A 23,290-nucleotide genomic window follows, 5' to 3' on the forward strand; every position below is an offset into this window, starting at 1 on the left:
GCTGTGAACAAAATTGTCAACTGTGAACTGTCAACAGTCTGGTTTAAAAATAGATGATAGGCTGATGAAATACAGTGGAGAAAGCAATTTAAATAAAATGTTAAAAATAATACCCAGAGCATCTGAGGCAAAGCGCGAAGTGTAGTGTGGTGGGGGATGTGCTCAGTAGAGACCGGTGTGAGCGGTGAACCAGAAAGACTTTATTAGTTTTGCTTTACAAATCATAGAGGAGAAGGACTTTCCGGGTTTTTGCTGGAAAACATCCACTCATCCCAACATGTAGGTGTGTCATGCAAACCTAAGGAAAGATTGGTCAAGAAATCTGCGAGCACATTTATTTCTAAGTAGGTCAACATTTTGAATATTTCTGCCCATTCGTGAAATCCTTGGCTGTCTCTGTTTCCCTGTGATTGGGGAAGGCATTTCTGTTCCAGCTGGTCAAGGGTCTAGAAGCTTCTGGGGTTTGTATTTAATGTCCTTGTTTAGATAAATGTGGTTTCCAGTACAGTGTTTAAAAGTTCATTACTTATTTCCTGCTTTCTCAACTCTCCTCCTTTATATAGTTATGGCTAATTATTTATTCAGTGTTTTTATCATAAAATCAATATAAAAGGTTTGATTGTTCTTGTTTTTTCTGGGTGTGAATCACAGCCCCTGCAGTTTAGCCAAGTGCTTTATGTCTAACTCCTGCTTTGCGGAGGCTACTGTTTCACGCTTTTTATTTTCCTTTTCCTTTTCTTCATGGAGAACTGAGCAATCTTTGCACAAACATCTGTGCTTTATAAACCTAAGACAAGAGGTGTCCTTTCCCTAGAAGTTGCCTCTTTTTAAACATTAAGATGAAAGGTGTATTCACTTGCTAAGGCTACTGTAACAGTGTGCTCCAAACCGGGTGTCTGAAACCACAGAATGTTACTGTCTGACAGTCCTGGAGTCGGAAATCAAGTATGAAATGAAGATGTGGGCGGGTTGACACCTTGTCTTCGCTTCCAGCCTCTATCCTGGTGGTGGGTCTTCGTGTCCCTGCTTCTGGCTCCCCTGCAGGTAGGTCTGTCTCTGCATCCAGTTTTCCCCTTTTTATAAGCGTGCCGGATTAGGGCTCACCCTCATGAGCTCATTTTAACTGGATTATCTCTGCAGTATCTGATACTGTCTCTAAATAAGCTGCGCTCCAAGACTGGGGTTAGGATTCCAACACATCTGTCATGAGGGATGTCATTCAACCCATAGACCCATAGCAGAAGGAGTAAAGCTTTCTCTTCTGGGGGGAGTGGGAATCAGAATGGTTGTGACTCCTCTCTGCTTAGACAGCCTCTGGCATTGGGTTCTCTTTCCCGCCTCATGCAGCATCCACCAGGCAGGGGGCTCTGCCCGTGCCCCAGTCTCTCTCTTGTTCTAGGGAGTTGCTCCAGGCATGCCTTTAACTCCTTGAGCTTTGAGTAGCTGGGTGGCTGCACTCCTCATATAAAACGTGTGTTTAGACCTGTTTCCTCCCCTTCTTCCTCCAGCTCCCCTGATTTTTTTTCCTGCACTGAGTGGCTGTGTCCCTGTGTGCCCTTATCAGTTGTCGAGTGTGTCATTTTTCACTTTGTTTCTGCCTCTCTGTGTCTGTACTGTGGACTCTAAGAGGTAGGCTCACAGCCCAGCCCCTGTAATGGGAGCTCAGAGACACTGCCCTGAGGCACATCACTAGCTGGGGCAGGGCCGGTTGGACCTTCCATATCCCCAGGGCAGATGTGCACAAGCAGACAATGTCCTCAGAGCAAGTCTTTGTTGCAAAGAAACCACCAGCCATGACTTTGTCCTTTTTCCTCTTGCACTGAGTAAGAGAAAATGTAGGAATTCTGAACTCTTGTCATTCGGTCCTGAAGGGACCAGCTAGTAATTCCCTGTAGTGTCGGGAGACTCTTGTTTCTCCCTCCTCACAGCACCCTGAAAGAGTCCTTTTGCCCTCTTTTCTCTGCTCCCTGCTGCCCCTTTCCCAAGCAAGGCTGCACAGGTCCTGATTGGGGAGAGCCTCTGTCCTGGATTAGGGACTTCCTACCTTGAGGAGACTTGGGAAGGCAGCGTGGGGTCTTGTTTTCTCAGCAGGCCTGCTCTCAAGAGACACCACACATACTTGTGCTTCCAGAATCTGTGTGCACTTGCCAGGTGGGCCAGGCCTGCACCTGCTCTCCACTGTGCCTGTGGGTAAGTGGCCAGGGCTTTCCTGGGCCCCTGTTAACTGCAGGTTGGGAGAGGGAGCTGGAGCCTCTGTTCAATGGGGAAGGTCACTCATGCCCAAGTCCAGTCCAGCAGGCAGCCCTGTGCTTTGAAACATATCTGGCCCCTCCAGGGGAAGCTGGCACCATGGTTACCTTTTGGCTTCTTTGTCCTTCCCTCCATTCTCTGGAGGAGAGAGAATGAGGTCAGAGCTTGGCTGGGTAACTTCCTGGGTGGGACTTCAAGAGGCATTTCAGGAAGGGAGTGTATATAAGATGCCTGAGTTGCAGCCTCTCAGGCTGCCTCTGTCCAGCCAGCACCAGTGATAGTTCCAGATAGTTCCAGTAGTTCCCTCCCACTTCCCAGAGGCATCCACACCTGCTCTCTTAACGAGTGTTCTCAGGACGTTTGGATAGCGTGGTCGCCACCCAGAGAGAACTCTGTCAGCTTTGTTTTGTTTTCTGACATTAAGCATTTCATACACGAACATTGTATGTATTACTTATGTAAGTCACCAACCTAATAACAAAATGAAAGCCTCATGATCCAGCACCCAACATGTGAAATAAACCACTCCCAATTTTCACAGTGCTCCCTGGGGCTCTTGATGTCTGTGCCATCCCCCTGCCTCTCTTGGGAGGTTACCCCTATCTTGATGGTATTTGTCATCCCTCACGCATCTTTCAAAAGAGCTTTCAGCACATATATATGTATCTCTAAATAGCATATCTTGAGTTTTGTAGAAACTGGCATTATGGCCTTTGAGCTTCATTTAAATGCCACACATTGTCCTAAAAGGTAAAAAGCAGATCTGTGCCATTAAACACAGATTCTCACCACTGCAGACAGTGATCTGTTTTCTTGGGCAGCACCTCCTGGAGTCAGGGAAGAGGCCAGCTGCCCCCACAGAATGTGGCAGTGACTGTACATGAGAGGGGGCCTGGGGGCAGGACCCAAGCAACAGCTGAGTTACTAGAATTACTTGGGATGGGGGGTTCCGGAGGAAGCAAGCATCTGAGGGGTACTATGTTGTGGGTGCCTGGAAGCAGATAGGACAGCAGGGAGGTAGAAAGGCAGAGCATTGATTGGCGCTGACAGCACTCAGGGCTGGATGTGGGTGCAGGGCGGGGCAGGTGGCTGTCCAAAAGGTGGCTTTCCAGCGCAGGCCTGCCTTCAGCAGACAGTTGGTCACTCCTGGTGGTTGGGCAGAGGTCTAGAGCAGCAGAGAACAGCCATCTTTCCTTCTGCCCTTGTTATTCAGCAGCTATTTACTGAACACCTACTATGTGTTGTTGTGTGCATGTTGTGTCATGCCAGGGATAAGACGATGACTAAGACCTCCTGCTCTTACATACTCCAAAGTCCAGTAGAAGTCTGCTGTGTTGTGGTGATGTGTAGGGCAGGGACAAATTCCTCACCCCTCTGGATTCTTCTTGGGCTGGATGAGAGCCCAAAAGAGTATCAGACTGCTTAGTACAGGAATAATAAATTTCATAACTTGCATGGGGGAGCTACATTGGTGATTCAGACCCAAAGTTTGGCCATGGAGAATGGGGTACAGATCCTGAGTTAAAGGACTTGGGGTGTCAAGAAGAGAAGAGGAGGGACTTTACATGACTAGAAGGGGCGACTTTAGAAAGATGAGCTTCTTAGACAGAGAGGACATGTCTACAGGCAAACCTATAGCTGAGCCTCCACCCCAGAAAAAAAAAACCCTACATTCTCCTGGGTCTTAAAAAAGGGAGCTTGGGCCTCCCTGGTGGCGCAGCGGTTGAGCACTGTGTTGCGAAGCTGCCCGCAGCCTCTGCAGGGCTGTTCGATCCCCGGCTGCTCCTCGGCCACCGAAGGAGGGTCCCACATGGCGCGCAGACCTCTCCTGCTGCCCGCTGCTCCCCTCAGCAGTGTACTTCGGTCCTTCTGCCTGCTCTGCTCCCCGCTCTGGCTCTGGTGAATTCTCTCACCCTCCGGCGCTTCTGACTGTACCCTGTGCTTATATAAATAAATAAACAAACAAATAAACAAATAAATAAATCTTAAAAAAAAAAAAAGGGAGCAGTGATTATTTCTTTGAGTAAGGAATGGGCAAAAACCTAGAGAGCAAGGGTGGATCTCTTCCTCAGTGAGGGAAGAGGAAGGATAGACACCAAGACCAATGCCTCTCCTCAGCCTACAGGGCTTTCGTGGCTGTCCACTAATCAGTGACCTGCATGCCAGAGCAGGGAGTCCCCGAGAGACCAGTTTTGAGACTCTTGGGGTGATCTGATTCGGGGACCTTCAGTGGCGGGTGATCCGCACACATCAGACTCCCCGCTGCAGGCACGACTTCCTCGTCCGTGCAGCGCGACAGCTCCCTTCCGCGTCTTCCTTCCCGGGCAGGGGGAGCAGCCCTTATCTGGCGCCCCACCCCATCCGTTCTCACGGCAGAGGGAAAGCACAGGCGGCAGGACCAAGCAGAGGCTCCTCAAGCATCTTCTCAGACGGCGCCTCTCGTTTCACCGCCCGGAGCGGGCCGCGGGGCCAGGGCGGGCAGCAGGGAGGGGAGGCCGTCCCCAGCGGGCGGCGCTGGCCTGCAGGACACAGGCCTGGAGTGAGGTGGGCTCCTCTGTCAGGGAGGCCAGAGCACGCGTGGGAGGCGTGCGGTCCGTCGCGGGCACAAACGGGCAGTTACAGCAACACTACGATAAAACTTCATGTTAAGGAAATGGAATCATGTTGACTTCATGAAATAAATTCACATGTCAAGAAAAAGTCCTAAATTAGCTTCAGGGATTCTTTTGAGAACCTCTGGTCTGAAGCAGAGGGTTGTTGCCGTGAGCTGGCCCCTGGGGGCAGGAGGAAGGGCAGGCCCTGGGTCTTACTCTGTCCTGGGGCGCGTATCTGTGCTATGTGGAAAGGTGCTTCTTAGTCTGGGGTGACTCAGCAGCCTCCGTCCAGCTTCCCTCTTGTCGTACCTTCCATCCACGTAGACCACCTGCAGGCCCGGGCCTGCCTTTGTGCTCCACCCCGTAGACACCATGTCGCTCCAGACCTGAGAGTCTCCTCCACGTGGTTTTAGGAGGACGTGCTCTTGGGTGCTTCATCACTAGGTGGTGATGTGGGACACCTGACCCTGGCTTCCTGGGAAGGCCAGACAACTCCTGCTACCACCCTAGATGCACACCAGTCCCGGGACAAAGGCGTCTGCATCCAGGAGACGCTTGCATGCCTCTGGGGCATCTCTTGCTCTCGTGCGGCAAGGGGAGCCAGCGAGTGTGGCAGCAGCGGGGCTTCCAGCAGTGCCTGTGGTCCACTTGCAACCAGGCCTCACTGCTCTTCCCCCGGGTTGGTGATGGGCTGGGACCCAGTGGTCCTGGCTCTCATGATGCGCCTGAATTCATCTGCACTCGTGTGTGTTGCTTAGCAAATGCTGCCGCCTCTTTTCAAAGAGACTTATTTGTGTTTTCCAAGGGCAAGGACTGTATCTCTTCTCTTCTTTCTTTGAAAACATTCCCCTCGGCAACCTGATAAGAGCCACACGCACAGTGGGTGCTCGGTAAATCTGGCCTATCTCCTCTGCCTTTGAACCTCCACTCCCTATAAACACGGGCCTGGGCCTGTGGGCCTGTGCATAGCGCTGATGACACTCTGGCCTTGATCTTGAGAATTTTACCCATAAAAAGAAAGTGAACTCGCAGACTACTCAGATCCAGGCATAATTCACCATAGTACCGGGGGTTGTTCTCCTGAGCCCCACCCACGTGACAGACCCGGTGAGGGGGGACCCTGAGTACCTAGCTCCAGAGTCAGACCTGGCCTGGGAATTGGCTCCGGCCGTCATGAGCATCATAGTCTTTTGAAGTTATTTAACCTCTGCGCCTCGGTGGCTTATTCTGTAACACAGGAATAACAAAAGTGCCGTCAATTGTTGTGGCCTTCTTCTTTTCTTGGTGGAAAGAACTGGCAGGAAGTGGTCAAAAGATTATCATTATTACTGATAAAGTTTGATAAGAAGGGGTGACTTTTGAGCTTCTGATACTGAGTTCTACAGTTGAACTCCACCCACTCTGGGGCTAACTGGACAACCACACGCATTCTCTGGGGGACTCAAAACCCCCATATACAACTTGGTTTGGGGCGGTCAAAGGCCAAGCATTCACTCCTCACCCTCACACATGTCATCCAGACTTACTAAATAGTGTTATTCCACACACCTTCCCCAAGAGTGTGGGAGCAGCCAAGCAGGACAGGTGTGCTGCACTGGCAGAGCTCCTCTCACCTGGGAGGAAGGGCGTGTGGGGGAAGCAGCCTTCTGCTGTGAAGTGGGTGTCCCTGTGACTCTGGGGGACTCCATGGAGGTACCGTTTCGTATGAAAATTTTTCTTTAGTTACTACTGAGTTTACCTTTTTTTTTTTAAAGATTTATTTATTTATGCATAAAAGAACTGGGTTACAGGCCAGAGGTGTGGGGGTGGTGAGAGGATTCGCCAGAGACAGAATGGGGAACAGAACAGGCAGACTGACTGAAGTACACTGTTGAGGGGAGCGGCAGGTGCAACAGGATAGTTCTGCTGTGCCATGTGGGTTGCTCCCTGGCCAGCTGGGGATTGAACTCCTGTTGCAGAGGCTGCAGGTAGCTTCATAGCATTGTGCTTAACCCCTTTTGCCACGAGGGAGCCCAAGTTTACCGTTTATTAAAGCAAGCCTTCCAGGGCTTCTACAGTGTTTTGAGAAGTCATCCTATATATCTGGAAAAAACTAAGAGACCATTTCTCATGACATGCTCTATGATGCAGATCTTTAACTGAGATGGACTGGTTCTCTGTCTTTGCTCCCCAGAGCTGTGGTGAGAAGGGCACACTGGCTGCTTCCTCAGGAGGCTGCTTAGAGATCTTCTTCACTGCTTTCTTATGGCCTGCTCTGTGTCTCTTTTGCAGTGCAAGTTGGAGTTCCATGCTTGTTCTACTGGCAAGAGCCTCTCCACCCTCTGTGATGGGCCCTGTCCTTGTCTCCCGGAGCCTGAGCCACCAAAACACAAGGCAGAGAAGAACGGTGAGTGGGGAAGGTCCAAGGGAAGGAGGGACAGGCGGCCAGGAAGGCTGCCAGTGCCTAGCTCTGCCCAGGATGCCTGGAACCTTGCATTTACCAGGTTGGCTGTTCTAGGCAGATTGGGGAGTCTTGGCAGATCCTCCAGCTTATTATGGGACTCTCAGTTGAGCTGCCTTCAGCTGCCATTCTGTGGGACATGAAGAGCTAAAAGTCTGAAAAGAATTGTTAGGCTGAGACGTGCACTTGGTTCTTTTCGAGGTCAAACCGGCTAAGGGGTAGGGAGGGCAGCCTTTCCAGCTTCCGAGACAAGGGCCCGCCTTGCCAGGGTAGATCTTGGTCTTCCTGAACTCTCATCTCTGGATCCTTTGAACTTCTCAAAGCCAAATTTCAAAACAGAGACTGCAGAGATGTCACAACAGTGGAGAGTCGCCCCCTCTAAAGCATTTCTTTATTAATATATTCTGCTTGGAAGGCAGCACAGAGCCAGGGGACAGATGAAAGGAGAGCACCTCCCTGGGGCAGCTTTCTGTTCCATGGCTGAGAGGAGCCGGAAAGGTCAGGCTTATTTGGATGTTTTCACGACGGAGAAAGTAATGCCTTCCCACTGGTCTCTGCCCCTTCCTAAGCTTTCCTTAATGAGCCCCAAGATGGATGTTTGCATTTGCCTTCTGTGGAGCAGGACTGTCTCTGTTGAGACTGGCGAGTCCATGGAAAATGCCGCATACGTGCACTCGCGCATGCACGCACGCGCATGTGTATTTGTGTGTGTGTGTCTGCATGTGCACATGTGCACCCACACAGAGGCCTTGCAAAACCAGCAGCTATTTGTTATGAAGGAGAAGGAATAGGCCAAGTGTTTATCCACCTGCCGCTTTGTCAGCTGTATTGTCTTTTCCAGGGTACATAGATGAAGATGTTCAAGTCTTAGTTTGTTCATGGTGGTGACTGGGAATGTTGTTTTGAAAGTCTCTGTGGGAAGCTTAACTAAGGATGTGGAAGCCCATTGTAAGCCATACAGCCATGGGGTCACATGCCGTTTCCCCCTGTTGTTGACCAACAAGCTGACCCCCTTGCATTTTGGCCTGATTCATTTGTATGTCTGCATGAGAGTTTAGTATCCCTAGGACTCCTTCTGGTGCCGTCAGAATATTTAAAGCCTTGTGCTATTTAGCAACTACCAAGGCCAGAAAATTAACTTCTGTCTGGAAGTTTAAGAATTTTCTTAGAAAGTTTCAGTTACTCAGTAGTCTCAGTTATTCTGGCTACACTGGTTTTTGGCTCTTACTTGCTCTTCCATTCGTTGGCTAGAAGACAAAACTGAGGAACTCAGCTCCACTGTTTTGCTGATAGGATCTGTTAGTGGGGGTGACTGTGTCTCTCTGCAAAGTCCTCCCAGTCTGCTAAGGTTTCCTAATGTTCCATGATAAGGGAACAGACCGGGTTTCTAGGAGGGCGCTGTGGTTCTCCGAATGAAGTACAACCCTTATTTCTTTTTTTTTTTTTTTTTTTTTTCAAATATTAAATTTTATTTTTATATTCCCCCATACAATTGCAAACGCCCCATTCTGACCCCAATCCTTCCCCTCCCGCCCCCCACCCCCCAAAAAGTGTCTCTGGTTCATAGTTTTTGTTGATTTTGATTTTCACTTTCTTATATTCATTTTCCTGGTCCCTTATTTAAGTTTTCTAGATTCCTGCTATGAGTGAGACCATCCGGTATTTTTCTTTTTCTTTTTGGCTTATTTCGCTGAGCATGATCCCTTCCAGTGCCATCCATGTTGCTGCAAATTGCATGTGTTTATCTTTTTTGAATGCTGAGTAATATTCCATGGTATATATGTACCACATCTTCTTGATCCAGTCATCTATTTTTGGGCATTTGGGTTGTTTCCAAAGCTTAGCTATTGTAAACAGTGCTGCTATAAACATAGGAGTGCAGGTGCTCTTTGGAATTGATGTTTCTGTGTCCTTTGGGTAAATACCTAGGAGTGGAATTGCTGGGTCATATGGAAGCTCTATGTTTAGTAGGTCCAGAAATCTCCACACAGCTCTCCATAGTGGTTGGACCAGTTTGCACTCCCACCAACAGTGCACAAGAGTTCCTTTTTCTCCACACCCTCGCCAACATTTGTTGTTGCTAGTTTTTTTAATATGTGCCATTCTCACTGGTGTGAGATGGTATCTCATGGTAGTTTTGATTTGCATTTCCCTGATTACAAGTGATGTTGAACATTTTTTCATATGTCTGTTGGCCATTTGCATTTCCTCTTCAGAGAAGTTTCTTTTTAGCTCTTCTGCCCATTTTTTGACTGGATTATTTTCTTTGTTGTTGCTGAGTCTCATCAGCTCTTTGCAGATTTTTGTGATCAGTCCTTTATCATTAGTGTTGACAACCCTTATTTCTTAATGGTGGGCTTTTCACACCTGAGTAAGGCGGGGCCTTAACTATATGGCCTATTTATCCATTTATTGGTCAGCAAAATTAGGACACATTATTAAACTCGCAGGTATGTAAGTAACTGTATTGCCATTAAAAGCAGAGACCCAGAAAAAAATAGTGTTGTCTGAATTCTGAATGGTCAGTAAAAACAAGATTACTATTTAAAAGGGCTTGTTTTCAAAATGTTTGTAAAAGCACAGACAACTCAGTTAATAGTGAGAAATAGGGCCGGAAGGAACAGATAGGGGTCCGTGTATACAGGTCAAAATAAGATCAGCGAAAAATAATATCAACAATATTCCAAAGCACTCAAAATTATATATGTCCCTCCTCCATCCCTTCTGTCCCATATAATTATTTTTTGTTCCTACTGGCTCTTGGGTCAGCAGTTTGCGTGATGAAGTCATCCAGCTCTGGACTAAATGAGTCCTGGAACTGCCCACCCAGTTCTCTAAATACCTGGCAGCTGTCTAGGAAGTGCAGCCGGGATCCTGTGCCAGTGAGTCTTTTGCTTGAAGTAGTGATCACACTTGGTCTATATCATTCCATGAGGTTTGGTCCCTCTGTATTGAAGACCCAGTTCCTAGGCTGTGAATTATAGTAGAGTTTTTCTGGAAGTGTGACCAGAAGCAGAAACTCCCTGTTGATAATCAGACTGAGCGGCTATGCTTTATTTATTGCAGTAACCAATAATATTCTGATGGGGATGTGTGTGATCCCCTTTTAGGCTGTGATGCTTAACTATTTACTGCAGGTGTGATCTGTATTTCCTGGGAGGGTAGGGCATATGGTGGGCAGTAAGGGCATTGATTAAAGTCCCAAGGCGCTTACGGAAAATGAAACATTTCAACGAAGAGTGTCTTACCTGGACAAAAGTCAATCAAGGGAACGCTGACCTTCTCCTCTGACTGCTCTTTGCGTGTGGCTCTCATAGTACTTCGTGAGAGGTGGTGAGTGTTCACCTGAGGTTGGGGGCTTTGGGATCAAGAGAAGGGGATGGCTGCAAGAGAGGTCAGAGGTGAAAGGAGAGGCAGCGTTCCTGTGGCTCCTTAGCTGCGGAGGTGGAAGTAGGAGGGAGTGAACCCTGTGGTTTGCCTTCCGAGACGTGTCAGCCCCACGGCCCAGAAGCTGGAGCTCTGAGAGTGCCGCCCACAGGGAGTCCAGCCGTTGTGAGACACTTGGTGGCTCTGGATGGTGTCAGGAGCCATCTTGTTCTGTGCCTGTTGCAGAAATGACTTTCCATCATTGCACAGATGCTGGTGAGTCAAAAGTGAGGCATTCTCATTGATGGCTTTTTTATTTTCAGTCTGACTTCTCTTTTCTGTCTTGGTTCCCTCTGGTAATAAAAATGTGAATGCAGTCAATTCCAGGTAAACTCTGTTGATTCCGGGTTATACCTCAATTCTAGGGTGTAGGCTGTCGGCGGGAGGTGGTTCCTGGAGCTCTTTGTCTCTGGCCTCCCCCTGCACAGAGTCCTCACCATCTTCAGTTGATTGGTGACAGCCCTGGTCCTTGCCACACGAGGGACGGATCTTAGATATGTCATCTGGGAGCTCTGCTCACCACGTCCATCAAGATTCTCCTGAGCACTCTTTGTTCTATGCCCAGCTTTTCCAACTTGACTAGTCCGCCCACGGTTCCCCTGCTGTGACCTCCCTCTGTCAGCAGAGACTAGTGAGGTCGCTGTCTCAAGCCCTTTCTGCTCACATCCGCCGGGCAGCATTCCTGTTCTGTGTGGAGGATGTTTTTACACAACTTGCCTCAAGTGGGATCTCATATTGGCCATAGAAGCCAAGCCCTTTCTTGCTTTGGGGCTTTCTACCTGCCTGGGGCCTCACAGGGGTCTTTTCCCTGCCCAGGCCCCAGAGTGGAGAGCAGAACTTGTCCTAGGTTCTCACCTGCCTCTACCTGTCTCCTCACTCCCAGAATGTCACATCTTGTCGCCCCAGCTGTGATCAGCACTGAGTGGGAGTCTCTCAGGTGTGTGAGGGCAGGGCCAAGTCTTTGGTCTCCTGAAGGATGACACGCCCAGCTCCTGCACACCAGAGGGCTCTTTTCTCACATTTAAGGGTCAGGAGTACCTTGGGAAGTCAAAACCAAGTTTTTCCTGGCTTCTTGCCTTCGCTGGGGCCCCAGAAGAGATGGTGCAGGCTGTGCTCATCTTTCCATCTCTCTGAATAGTTCCTCTCTTGCCTCTAAATTACTTCTGACGTTGGAGAAGTTACCTAATTGCTTTATCTCTTTGATGACAATGCAGCCTCAAGAGTATAATGATTGTCAAAAAAAAAAAAAAAAAAAAGAGAGAGAAAACCAGGGGAGAGGGAATGAAATCTGCACATTGCCTTAAGCCTGGTCTCTGTGCTGGTTCCACGAATCTTCCAGTCTCCTCTCTGCTTCTCTTGGTATGTTCCAGTCCAATCAAGGAGTCCCTGCTTGTAGCTTGTCTGTAATATTAACTCTCCAGGGTATTGTTGCTGCTTTTATTTCAGTCCTCAGTGCGGCTGATGTGGGATGTCTGAGGTATTTTCTTGATTTCTTCAGAGTGGTTGAAAATCTAAGAGGGTCATAGAGGTCTCTTGCAAGCAGGCTTTTCCTGCGTGTACATTTTAAAACTAGCCAGCACTTCTCTTGCAGACCTGAGCCACCCTGCCCCCTCCTTCTTTCACAGCGACAGACACCTCAGTCTTGGTGGCCTTCTTCACCTGGAGGAGAGATTTGGAGCATCTTCAGGGCTGAGGTGACATTTTCACCGTTGTAGGATAGAACATCAGCTCAGGAAACACCTCACTCGCCTGCTTCTGTAGCATCTTGAGGGGACATGGGTGTTCCTCGCAGGCACCGCGTTTTTCCCCAAAAGGGGAAGGCCAGCTGCGTGGGGCCTCAGACCTCCCCCAGAATGACTCCCTTTTTATGCTTTATCCCACTGGGTCACATCTGTAGGCAAAGAGTTGGAGCACCGGCAATTCTGACTGCAGCCCTTGTGTCAGAAGGGGAAACTGGAGACTCCGTGAGAGACAGGACTTTGCCTAAAAGTCAGACTGTGGGTTGGGAAGGGGGAGGCTGGAGCTGGGCTTCTTGCCTCCCAGGCAGCTCCTTACTTCCCCTGTGTGTGCACCCTTAGGGCGTAACCCATGGGTCTTCACCCTAAAGAGGGCAGAGGGTCTGCGGCTGAGCTTGGTGGGAGCTCACTTAATCTCTGGGGCCTGATGTCAATGGCCCGAATCTTGTACTGTCCATGCTCAGGCAAAGAATGTCGTTGTGTCCCCCACAACCAGTGACTTTCTGGCATTCAAGAGTCTCTCCCACCCCTTCCTGTGTGTGTGTGTAGGGGAAGCAGCGAGAACAGCACTAAGGGCAGCTCCTTCTTTGCTTCTGTTGGCCTGAGTTTGTCTTTTGGGTAGAGAAGATATGGGTCCAGCCCATAGGCCTGAGAAATTCTGGAGAAGACTGTGGAACTGCAACCCTTTAACGGCCTGATGAAAGGTGCTGGGGGGAGAGCAGGGGTATGATTGGTTTGGGGAGGAAAGAGGAAAGAGAAAAGCAAGTCTTTCCAGCAGGGCAAGCTAAAGAAGAAATAGCAAGTTCCCTCCAGCTGAGCTGTTTGCAAAAGGAGAAAAATAGTCTACAATGATTTTCTTTTCTCAAATGGTGATTTCAACCTCAGGGTAGATTCTGGGGGAAAAAAAGTCTTGGGTTGACAGACGGCTGTCTGATTCCATTCCTTATCACAAGTGGAGTGGGGGACACGTGTTTCAATGGGAACAGGAGGTGGTGCCAAAGAGACAGGATAAAAAGTTCTTTAGCTATAATGTCTCAATGGAAAAATCCTAAAAGATTCCTGTTGCAGAGGCTCCCAGCAAAATGGAGATTTATCTTTGCACCCAGGAAAGAACATTTTCCTTTAATGCCTATTGTGTAACAGGGCAAAGCCTTTGTGCTTGCAAACCTGGGATGTAAAAGTAGTTTATATTAACCTTCCTGCGCCCATTTAGCTTCACTCACTTATTATTGAATGCTCCGTTATGGCAAGAAATTAAACATGCCAAGGAACATTGCGTTTCTAGGACCTTGTTACTGTAAATGTCCTGACCTTAAAAAGAGAAAAGCTTCAGAATTGGCAACTTAAATTGGCAATGAGGAAGAAAGAGTTCCTCCTCAGGACTCTTGAGCTAACTGGTGGCGTTGGCTTTGAGCTCAGCTTCTTCCTCTCCTGTGAGTTGAGTCCAGGAAGGGAGGCATTCTCATGTGTGCAGTAGCCAATCATTGGGGGCAGCTAAAGGTGAAAAGAGAAGGGTGAACTGAGGCAGAGGGTGGCCATGGGCATAACTGGAATCCAGAGTTGGGTATAGGGGTTTGTATTTGAAATTGATGACTGTTTACCTGCACACTGCTCTCTTCCCTTTCCCCCTTGGCAGTGAAGATATATTATTCTTTTTTTTTTTTTTTAATGTGGGACCCTCGCAGGAGGCCGGGGATCGAACCGGCGCTGCAGAGGCTGCGGGCAGCCTCGCCACCCAGCGCTCAAGCGCTGCGCCACCAGGGGAGGCCCCGGAAGTGAATATATATATTCTTTAAAAACCAAATGTTATGGCAAAATTGTCACATATTCCCAGTTCAATTAGCATTTTATTGCTTGTGCTTCTGATTACTTTTTATATACATATATTAAATGTTCAGTGTTACTCATCCAGAACCAGGTTTTAAATGTTACTCATCCAGAACCAGGATCATATTCTCCATTCTCTGCTGGAGCCTGCCTTCTTTGTCTATCACTGATAGGTTCTCACTTCAGCATACACACATCTGTGAGTCTGCCTCTCCCTCCTCCCTCCCTCCCCAAGTTGCGCTACTGTGCTCCCTAGAAGGGCAGATTTAAATATGTCAGATCACTGAGCATTTGCATGTGGTCTCCCATCCAAGTACTAACCAGGCCTGGCCCTAATTGGCTTCTGAGATCGGGTGCTCAGCGTGGTAGGGCCATAGACAGCATTTGCATTCAGATGATCCAGCCTAACAGGTCCAAAATCAAACTCCCATCTTCCCACATCTGCTCCTTACTCCTGTGCTCTTTACTTTCCTAACTAATGGCAGCTCCATGTTTCCATTCACTGGAAAAAAAAACTTCTTTCTCTTGAATGTCACATAGAATCATGTTGACTTTACTTTGAAATAGATTTTCAAACATAAACACTTCTCACCACCTCCACCCTGGAGACCCATGATACCCTCATATCTATTATTTTAATAGCTTCCAGATAGACCTTCTGGCCCCCGCCTTCTCTTTTGAACATAGTTAAACTAATTCAATGAAATGTCTGTCAGATAGTGTCATCCCTTTGAAGGCACTCTGATGGCGCCCCAGCTTGTTAAAGGGAGGAGTTAAAATGCGTTCAATGCATTGCAGTGTCCCCGTCAGCAGCACCCTGGTATGTCTCTTCCCCCTCTTCTGCTGCCACACTCCTTGCTTTCCAGCTTCCTGCAGCAGGCCGCCCTGGGGTTCCACAGGGGCCCATCACGCTCATGCAGGATGTCCCTTGAGCCTTCCCTGTCACCCCAGACTCCCACACAGCTCACACCATCAGCCATTTCTTTCCATCTCGGCACAGATGTGACCTCAGAACCCCTCACCCCATCCTTCCTCGCCCCCTTCCCTCTTTTATTCCTCACCATACCCTCTATCATCTTCCGTTATAACAGATACCTTGTCTACCTAGTGTTTGTTGTCTGTCTACCCAACTAGAAAGGAAATCACACCCGGGGTTTCTCTCTGGACTCTCTAGAATTATTTGTGAAATGTTCACGACTTCGCTGTACCATCCTTTACACTGTTACATGCTTCAAATGGCAAAAACATGGTTTAAGTGACTTATTGTGACAGGAGATCATCTGTCTAAGGTTCTGCCTCACGTGCGCTGTGCTCAGCACTGGATGTGTATGCTTTTAAAAACTCTGCTAGCGACCGAATAATGTCATCCGTGTTGCTGATGAGAAAACCTGAGACTTGGGCCATTTCGGTCCCTCACCTGAGCCACACAGCTAAGTGACAGCAGGGCTGGGAGCCCCCTCGCAGGAGGTGTGTCTCCCCTCATATTCTGAACCCACACCTGGGTGTCCAGCGAAGGGGCAGGCTTCCTTTGGAAAAAGAAAGATAAATACACAGTCACGCACATACATGCACACGCTTGAATGCGCATTTTATCTGCTTCCAGTGCTCAGAGGATGCACAGCTCTCCCTGACGGGATTTTCCCAAGGTGAGAGAATTCACGTCCTCACTCATTTTCTCCTCTTTCATTCTGTTACCACGCTCTTAGCTCTAAAGTTGATTAAAACTCTCACACGGGCTCATTGCTCACCCCTGTATTGTGCTTTTCTGCTAGCTGCAACTAAGATACAATTTCATTTGTAATCTGTCCTGAGGTCCACGGTTCTTACCTCGCCCTGCGATCTGTTGCTGGGTTGGGGGCGGGGCCCATTTCAATGAAGAAGTGGAATTAGAATAGAACAAAAGTGGCTGCTTAGTAAAATGTGGGTAGGCCTCTCTGTGCGAGGGTTACAGAGGGAGTCTTGGCCTTGGCAGGTGGGGGAGAGAAGGAAACCGCTAACTACAAAAGTAAGGAGTTTGAAAATGTGGCTGTTGTTATATCATCATCTGGATGATGGCGGTGATGATGGTGATCAGTTGTCTGGTTGAAAACAAAGCATGAGCTGTGAAGGCGGTAAGAATGTCACCTGGATGATTAAAATCGAGGACTCTATAACGATGCCAGGTGAAGCTCGGAGCAAGCAGGCGGTCGAATATCTAGTAGTAGGTATTTAGATTGGCTGGCAGTGCAGCCCAGACAGAAACCACACAACCTAGATCGCTTTCATCTGAAGAGAGCATGTGAAAAGAGAGAGCTGAGAGCCATTTCCAAATCATGGCAGCATCATGATGAAACCCCGTGCCCCCTTCTGATCATAGCAGAGTAGCTCCCAGAGTCCCTCTTCCTTTGCAAGAAGGAGCTGTGTGGGTGGGAGGCAGCCCACCTTGTACAGCAGAGGTGCTGCTTCTGGTTCTCATGATTTCAACACCCAGAAGGAGTTAAAAGGAGAAGTAGCTTCAGAATAACTTCAGGGAAGTTCTGGGAGGTGGAACAAGGTGACAGTGGGGTGAAGGAGACAGACCAGGGGGATCTGTAGAACGAAGATGAGAATCCTTTATATCAGATGTCCGGTGAGGCAGTGGCATGTTGTGTTCGGCAACTGCCGCTCTCTCCAGTCCTCCCGGGTCTGCCACTGTGCCTGCCAAGCTTCCTTTACAGTTTGCTGCCGTGTGCACTGTACCCAGCACAGTGCCTGAGCAGGGGAAGCACCTTCCATCCTTCGTGGGTTGTATTAGTGGACAGAGTGTGTAGCTCTTCAGGTTTTCAATACACTTTTATGTAGTTGGGTCTGTGGAGGCCCTGCCCTTGAAAGCCTGGGTGATGTATATGGGTTGGGTCCCTAAGTTGAAGAGACAGGCCTTGGCCTTCCTTGCACCTGCCATTCTGGGCTTGATCTCAGGCCTGTGCCTCATTGTAGTATGTGTTTCTGGACTCCCTGGGTTGGGACAGATGGCATCATCCAAACAGGGCTCAGCAGTTCTGTTCTTTCCCTGTGTCTGTGTCTTTGACTTAGGAAAAGGACCCACAGTGTCTTAGGAAGCAAATGTCTCTGCCTTCATGACAGAAGTGTAATATCCTTGGAATAGAACATTCTGTCAGCATTTCCCCTGGCCCTTGTGAGAGCACAGAGACTGTCTAGGCCAAAGAGAGAGTAGCTAGTGATAGTGAGAATTTGTTCTCATTTGGGTTGAGAGCTTCTGCTCCCAGAATCATAGAATTTCTATGTTGTGAGACAGCGGTATTTAAAACAGGTTACCACGCACCCAATAGGAAGCTTGCTTAGCCAGGAAAATACAGTAAACCAAAATAACACTGATCTGTTCCTTCATGTACCTCACTTCGGAAGGTCTCCAAGCACTCCTTAAAATTAAAATGGAAAGCTTAAGGGAATACTCCCAACAGCTGTTTTGTTTCTTTCTTTTGCTTCTAAAATAGAAGGCAGTCTGAAGCTGGCGTCTTTATCCCTCCATCAACCCATTGTCCATTAGCCCACCCATCCCTCCTTTCATCAGCCCACACCTCCCTCTGCCCATCCACCCAGCATTTACAAATGCCTTTTGTATGTGCAAGTCTGTTCTCGCTGCTAAGTAGGATTAGAACACTTAGCATCGAACACATATGTAACATGTCATTTGCATGCCTGCACATGGAACCCACTATGCATGGACTTTGGCATTAGGCAGTAGTGAGATTGAAGTCCAGTCCAGGCCTTACTACTTGTGTTTTTTTAGTAAGCTACTTAGCTTCTGTGAGTCCCGTTTACTCATCTGTAAAAACAAAAAGAATAAGACCTATTTTGTGAGGTTATTAGGAAAATGAAATAAATTTAATGAGATAATTATGACAGCGTGTAATGATAAAAAGTGCTCAGTGAATATCAATGTTTACACACACACATATGCATACACACACACACACAGAGCATACAATTAACCCACTCTGTGCAGATGTGCAGTTTGGCATCACATTGCCTTTCAAGGACTTGGAGTTCTAGAATCAGTCTTGCCAGCAATTAGCAGCCACTATCAATTGTCTACCACAAAACACTCAATTCTGGTTTTGTTTGAGGAAGTCTGTGCCCAGCATAGCAACTTCTGGAGATTCCTGAGAAAGCTTTGCTCTCTAGAAACACTGGGACACGCACCATCCTTGTAGAGGTTTGAGTAGAGCCGAAGCAACTATTTTGTGACCTCGAGATGACAAGCCTAAGGGTCAGGGTCCACCCCCTAAGGATGACTAAAAGGAAGCAGAGAAAGACCCAAGTCCCTACTCAACCAAGGTTTTTACTGCCACTGTCCTGACTCGTTATGTCACAAAGTAAAACGCATGCTCCTGCTTATCAAACTCAGCAAGCTTTCTCTTACTTGCAGCTCCACAGATTTTCTAGTACTAGAGAACATCCTTTGTAGAGACTACTTGAGAGAAAGATGCTGTCGGTGTGAGGTCAGGAGCTTCAAAGATCCACAGACAGTGGTATCTTGATCCCTAGGGAGGGGGAGACACCACCTGGCCTCAGGAGCAGGTAGTTCCCAGAACTAGGCTCAGGGGTTTGGCCTGTAGTGGGAAGGGCTGAGCTGTCCACAGAGCCTGCTTGTGTCTCCTCACCCCTTGCGAAACCTGCTGAGAAGGGAGCAGAAAAGACACTCCCTGGTGCCGTCCAGCAAGTGAGCGTGTGGGACTGGAGCGCACTGCACAGAGATGAGCAGAAGAGGAGAGCTGTGTGGGGAAAGACAGTAGGCACCTCCATATTCGCAGCTGGCATGGAATCAAAAAGCTACAGGAGTTGTATACATTTGTGGCAGAACATTAAAGAGTTATGAAAAACTCAAAGAGTAAAATTTCGAAACTATCCATTGTCTTCCAAACTGGTATAATTACATGCTACTTTAAAACCTTTATTATCAGCTTAATAATACTTAATAATATTCCCTTTATCTGTTCTTTTAAAACTTGCTTTTTGATGGCTGTAGGGTGCCTGACTCTGTAGTCACAGAGTTTTTCTATAACTAGTCCTCTCTCGTTGAGCACTTAGCTTCCTTTCCATTATCACAAACACTGCCTTTTTTTTTTAAAGACTTATTTATTTATTTACTTTAAAGATTTATTTATTTATTTGTTTGTTTGTTTGTTTATTTATCCAAGCACTGGGTACAGTCAGAAGCACAGGAGGGCGAGAGAATTCACCAGAGCCAGAGCGGGGAGCAGAGCAGGCAGAAGGACCGAAGTACACTGCTGAGGGGAGCAGCGGGCGGCAGGAGAGGTCTGCGCGCCATGTGGGACCCTCCTCCGGTGGCCGGGGAGCAGCTGGGGAACGAACCGGCACTGCAGAGGCTGCGGGCAGCTTTGCAACCCAGAGCTCAACCGCTGCACCACCGGGGAGGCCCCTTTAAGATTTATTTATTCGTTTACACAAGAACCGGGGTACAGGCCAGATGTGCGGGAGGATGAGAGGATTCACCAGAAACAGCAGGGAACAGAACAGGCAGACTGACTGAAATACACTGCTGAGGGGAGCAGCGGGAGTGACAGGAGAGGTCTGCTGTGCCATGTGGGACCCTCGGGCCAGCCGGGATCAGCGCTGCAGAGGCTGCCGACAGCTTCACAGCATGGCGCTCAACTGCCTGCGCCACCAGGGGAGGCCTCACAAACACTGCTTTTAGGAACAACATTGTGTACTAGTTTTGCACACATCGTAACTATTTTTGCAGGATACTAGAAGTAGAATTTTTGAGTAAAAGAATATGCCTGTTATAACTAGCTTTTGTTACATGCTGGCAGAATTTCTTTTTCCAAATGTGTACCATAGCAATAGATGAGAATGCCTACTCAAGAATGCTTAACTCTCCACACTGTAATTTTTAAAAGACATTTTCTACTCTGTTGGTTCAGATGAGAACTACTTTTATTAGCTAGAATTTGGCTCAGAAGGACATCATCGGCACTGCAGTGCTCAAATAACAGTGGCTTATGCAAAAGAGGGTTTATTTTCTTTCCATACAAAATCTGTCCAGTAGTAGGAAGTCCAGGGCTGGTAGGAGCCTTCCATCTGTGGCTCTCAGGTGCTCTTCTGCAGGCATCCTCGTGGCCCAGCATGCCTGCTGCAGCTCCGCCCATTCCATCTGTTGTCCAGTCAACAGGACAAGAGCAAAGAAATGCACACTATCTCAAACAGAGCTCCGTGCATTTGGATGCAGTTCTTACATCTCAGTGACCAATTCAGTCTGAATTTAGTTGCATGGACCTATGTAGATGCTAAGGGATGTAGACTTTTAAGCTAAGAAGCAATGAGGCAGCTGAAATTCAAGGTTTTTATTACTAAAGAAATGCGGAAGAATGGATATTGGATGACAATTACCACACTGTCAGTCAGATTTTTTACTTCTTTTCCCTGAAGATTGAGAATTTCCCCATACATTGGCTATTTGTAATTCTTCTTCATGAATTGCCTCATATACCCTATGGTCTCCCTTTTCAGGTGTTGCTCTTTTTGTCAATAATTTATAAGGTGATTATTTTACATATTAAAGATAGGAATTCATATACATTTCAATTTTTTCCCAATTTGCCATTTGCCTATAATACTGTTTTCTGATACACTGAGATTTTGATGTTTGTATACAGACAGGGCTATCATTCTTTTGGAGTTTCTGACTTTGATAGATGTTTAGAAATCTCTCCCCTCGTCTGAGGCCAGATAAAAATTTCACCTATGTTTTCATTTTGTTCTCTTGTGGTTTGAATTTTTCATGTTTGATGCATTAGGCTAGTGGCATTCAAACAGGGAGAAATAATTTATACGGTGAACCAGTACTTAAAGCTTTCACCAGGCAATACTCATTCTTACTCTGGATAATATAAGCTCTTTTCAGTTCTCCGCCATTCTGTGTCATATTTTAAAAAAGTATGTTCATGCCCCAGTCATGGGTTGTGACCAGTATTAGGAAAAAAAAAACTGTTTTAATCAATTTGATGTTATTTGGGGGTTACTATGACCAGAAGAATGGAAGGAATTTTTTTTTTTTAACAGCCAGTTTTCTTAGTGATTGTGACTCTGTAATTCATTTTCCATCTAACAAGTTATCCTCTTTTGCAAAATTTTTTTCCTGGCTATTCTTCCCTATTCTCCCAGATGATATGAAAAATCATTTTGAAACCTTGCAGAAATGAGATTTAGATTGGATTTACCAAGTAATTTGAGATGAATTGATAACTTGACAGTGAAGTCGATCCCTCTGGAAAGGGGCACACCGCTCTAAGTTCCCAGGACGCGTCTCGTTCCCTGGCACGCCGTCTCTTCGTTCTCGTTACATTCATGACTGGAGGTTGATACTGCGAATGATTTCTGTGAACAAAATCTGTTTTCCTTTTTTTGTGGTTGTTAAAATGATTATTTCTTTCAGACAAGAAATCATCTTGACTCTGATAAGCTTTTGTTTGTTCGTTTTATCATTTTGGATTTTCAGTAGAAGATCCAAAGAGCTCATCTTCAGTGGGTATTTTATCTTCCTCTCCCCGATGTGAATTTTAAGGAACAGCTGCCATTTGTTGTTTACTATTGCTAGAGGCCATGTATTGCCTGTATGTTGCCAGTTAATTGTCCTGAAATTCCAATGATGGGAAGTAATTAAATCCCAAAGATGAGCAAAATGGAAACTTGATCCATTCAGGTTGCTTGGGGTCATCTAGCTGATAACGGTAGAGATGGGATTGGGACCTGGCTTTGTCTGTCTCCTCAGCCTGGGCATTTCAGTATTTCATTCTGTGTGTATGTCTTTGGGTGTCTTAATAAAAACTTGCAGCATGAGTATGGAATAAATACAAATAATGCTTTACTAAGAGGCCTGTGGTATGGTCATTTTAGACTTTGCTGGGGTATAAATGTGAGTCAGGGCTGTGAAGGCCTTTGCAGTTTGCCCCCCAGGATGGGGCTGGTGCTTCCCATGCACTTCTGTAGATCTCGCTTCCTTGGCTTCATCAATTCTTGTCATTTGTCACGTGTAGAACAGTGCACAGATCTTTTGTTCAGCATTTGACACCCAACAAAGGTCTTTTTCCCACAATCATTACATCAATGTACATTTTTTACATAATTTTATTTTAGAAAGGTTTTATTTTTTTAAAGATTTATTTGTTTATTTTATACAAGAACTGGGGTACAGGCCAGATGCGCAGGAGGGTGAGAGTATTCACCAGAGACAGAGTGGGGAACAGAACAGGCAGACTGACGAAATACACTGCTGAGGGGAGCAGCGGACAAGACAGGAGAGGTCTGCTGGCCATGTGGGACCCTCTCCGGCCTGCCGGGATCTAGCTGGCGCTGCAGAGGCTGTGGACAGCTTCACAGCATGGCACTCAACCGCCTGCACCACCAGGGGAGGCCCTATTTTAGAAAAGTTTTAAATTTATAGAAATATTGCAAAGATAGGGCTGAGAATTCCCATGTACCCTGCACCATTTTCCCTTACTAACTTCTTAAATTGGTATGGTAGTTTTGTCACATTTACTGAACCAATATTGATATATCCTAATGAAACTAAGTCTATATTTTATTCAGATTTTCTTAGTTTTTACCTAATTTCCTTTCTTTCTACTCTGGATCCCACGCAGATACCATCATCTATTGCAGAGTTATCGTGTCTCCTTAGTTCTTCTTGCCTGGGACAGTTTCTGAGACTTTCCTTGCTTTTGATGACCTTGACAGTTTTGAGGTATAACCGGACAGTTGCTTTCTTTTTTTTTTTTTAAAGATTTATTTATGCATACAAGAACTGGGGTACAGGCCAGATGTCTTGGGGGTAAGAGGATTCACCAGAGACAGAGTGGGGAACAGAACAGGCAGATTGACCGAAACACACTGCTGAGGAGAACGGCGGGCGAGTGAGGAGAGGTCTGCTGCACCATGTGGGTTGCTCCCTGACCGGGGATCAAACTCATGCTATAGAGGCTGCGGACAGCTTGCTAGGTTGCCTTTTAACCCCT

General features: G+C 47.2%; 1 protein-coding gene across 1 annotated transcript in view; it reads left to right on the top strand.

Moving 5' to 3' along the window:
- SPOCK1 (SPARC (osteonectin), cwcv and kazal like domains proteoglycan 1) overlaps positions 1-23,290 on the top strand; it is a 508,642-nt gene that overhangs the window by 398,886 nt on the left and 86,466 nt on the right. Inside the window, exon 5 of the mRNA XM_037508344.2 lies at positions 7,116-7,230. Within this exon, the coding sequence (XP_037364241.2) occupies positions 7,116-7,230 (115 nt within the window). The remainder of the gene's footprint in view (positions 1-7,115; positions 7,231-23,290) is intronic.

This window comes from Talpa occidentalis, unplaced genomic scaffold, assembly GCF_014898055.3.
Source record: "Talpa occidentalis isolate TD23 unplaced genomic scaffold, MPIMG_talOcc4v2.1 talOcc4.13, whole genome shotgun sequence".
In the NCBI taxonomy this organism is placed as follows: domain Eukaryota; kingdom Metazoa; phylum Chordata; class Mammalia; order Eulipotyphla; family Talpidae; genus Talpa; species Talpa occidentalis.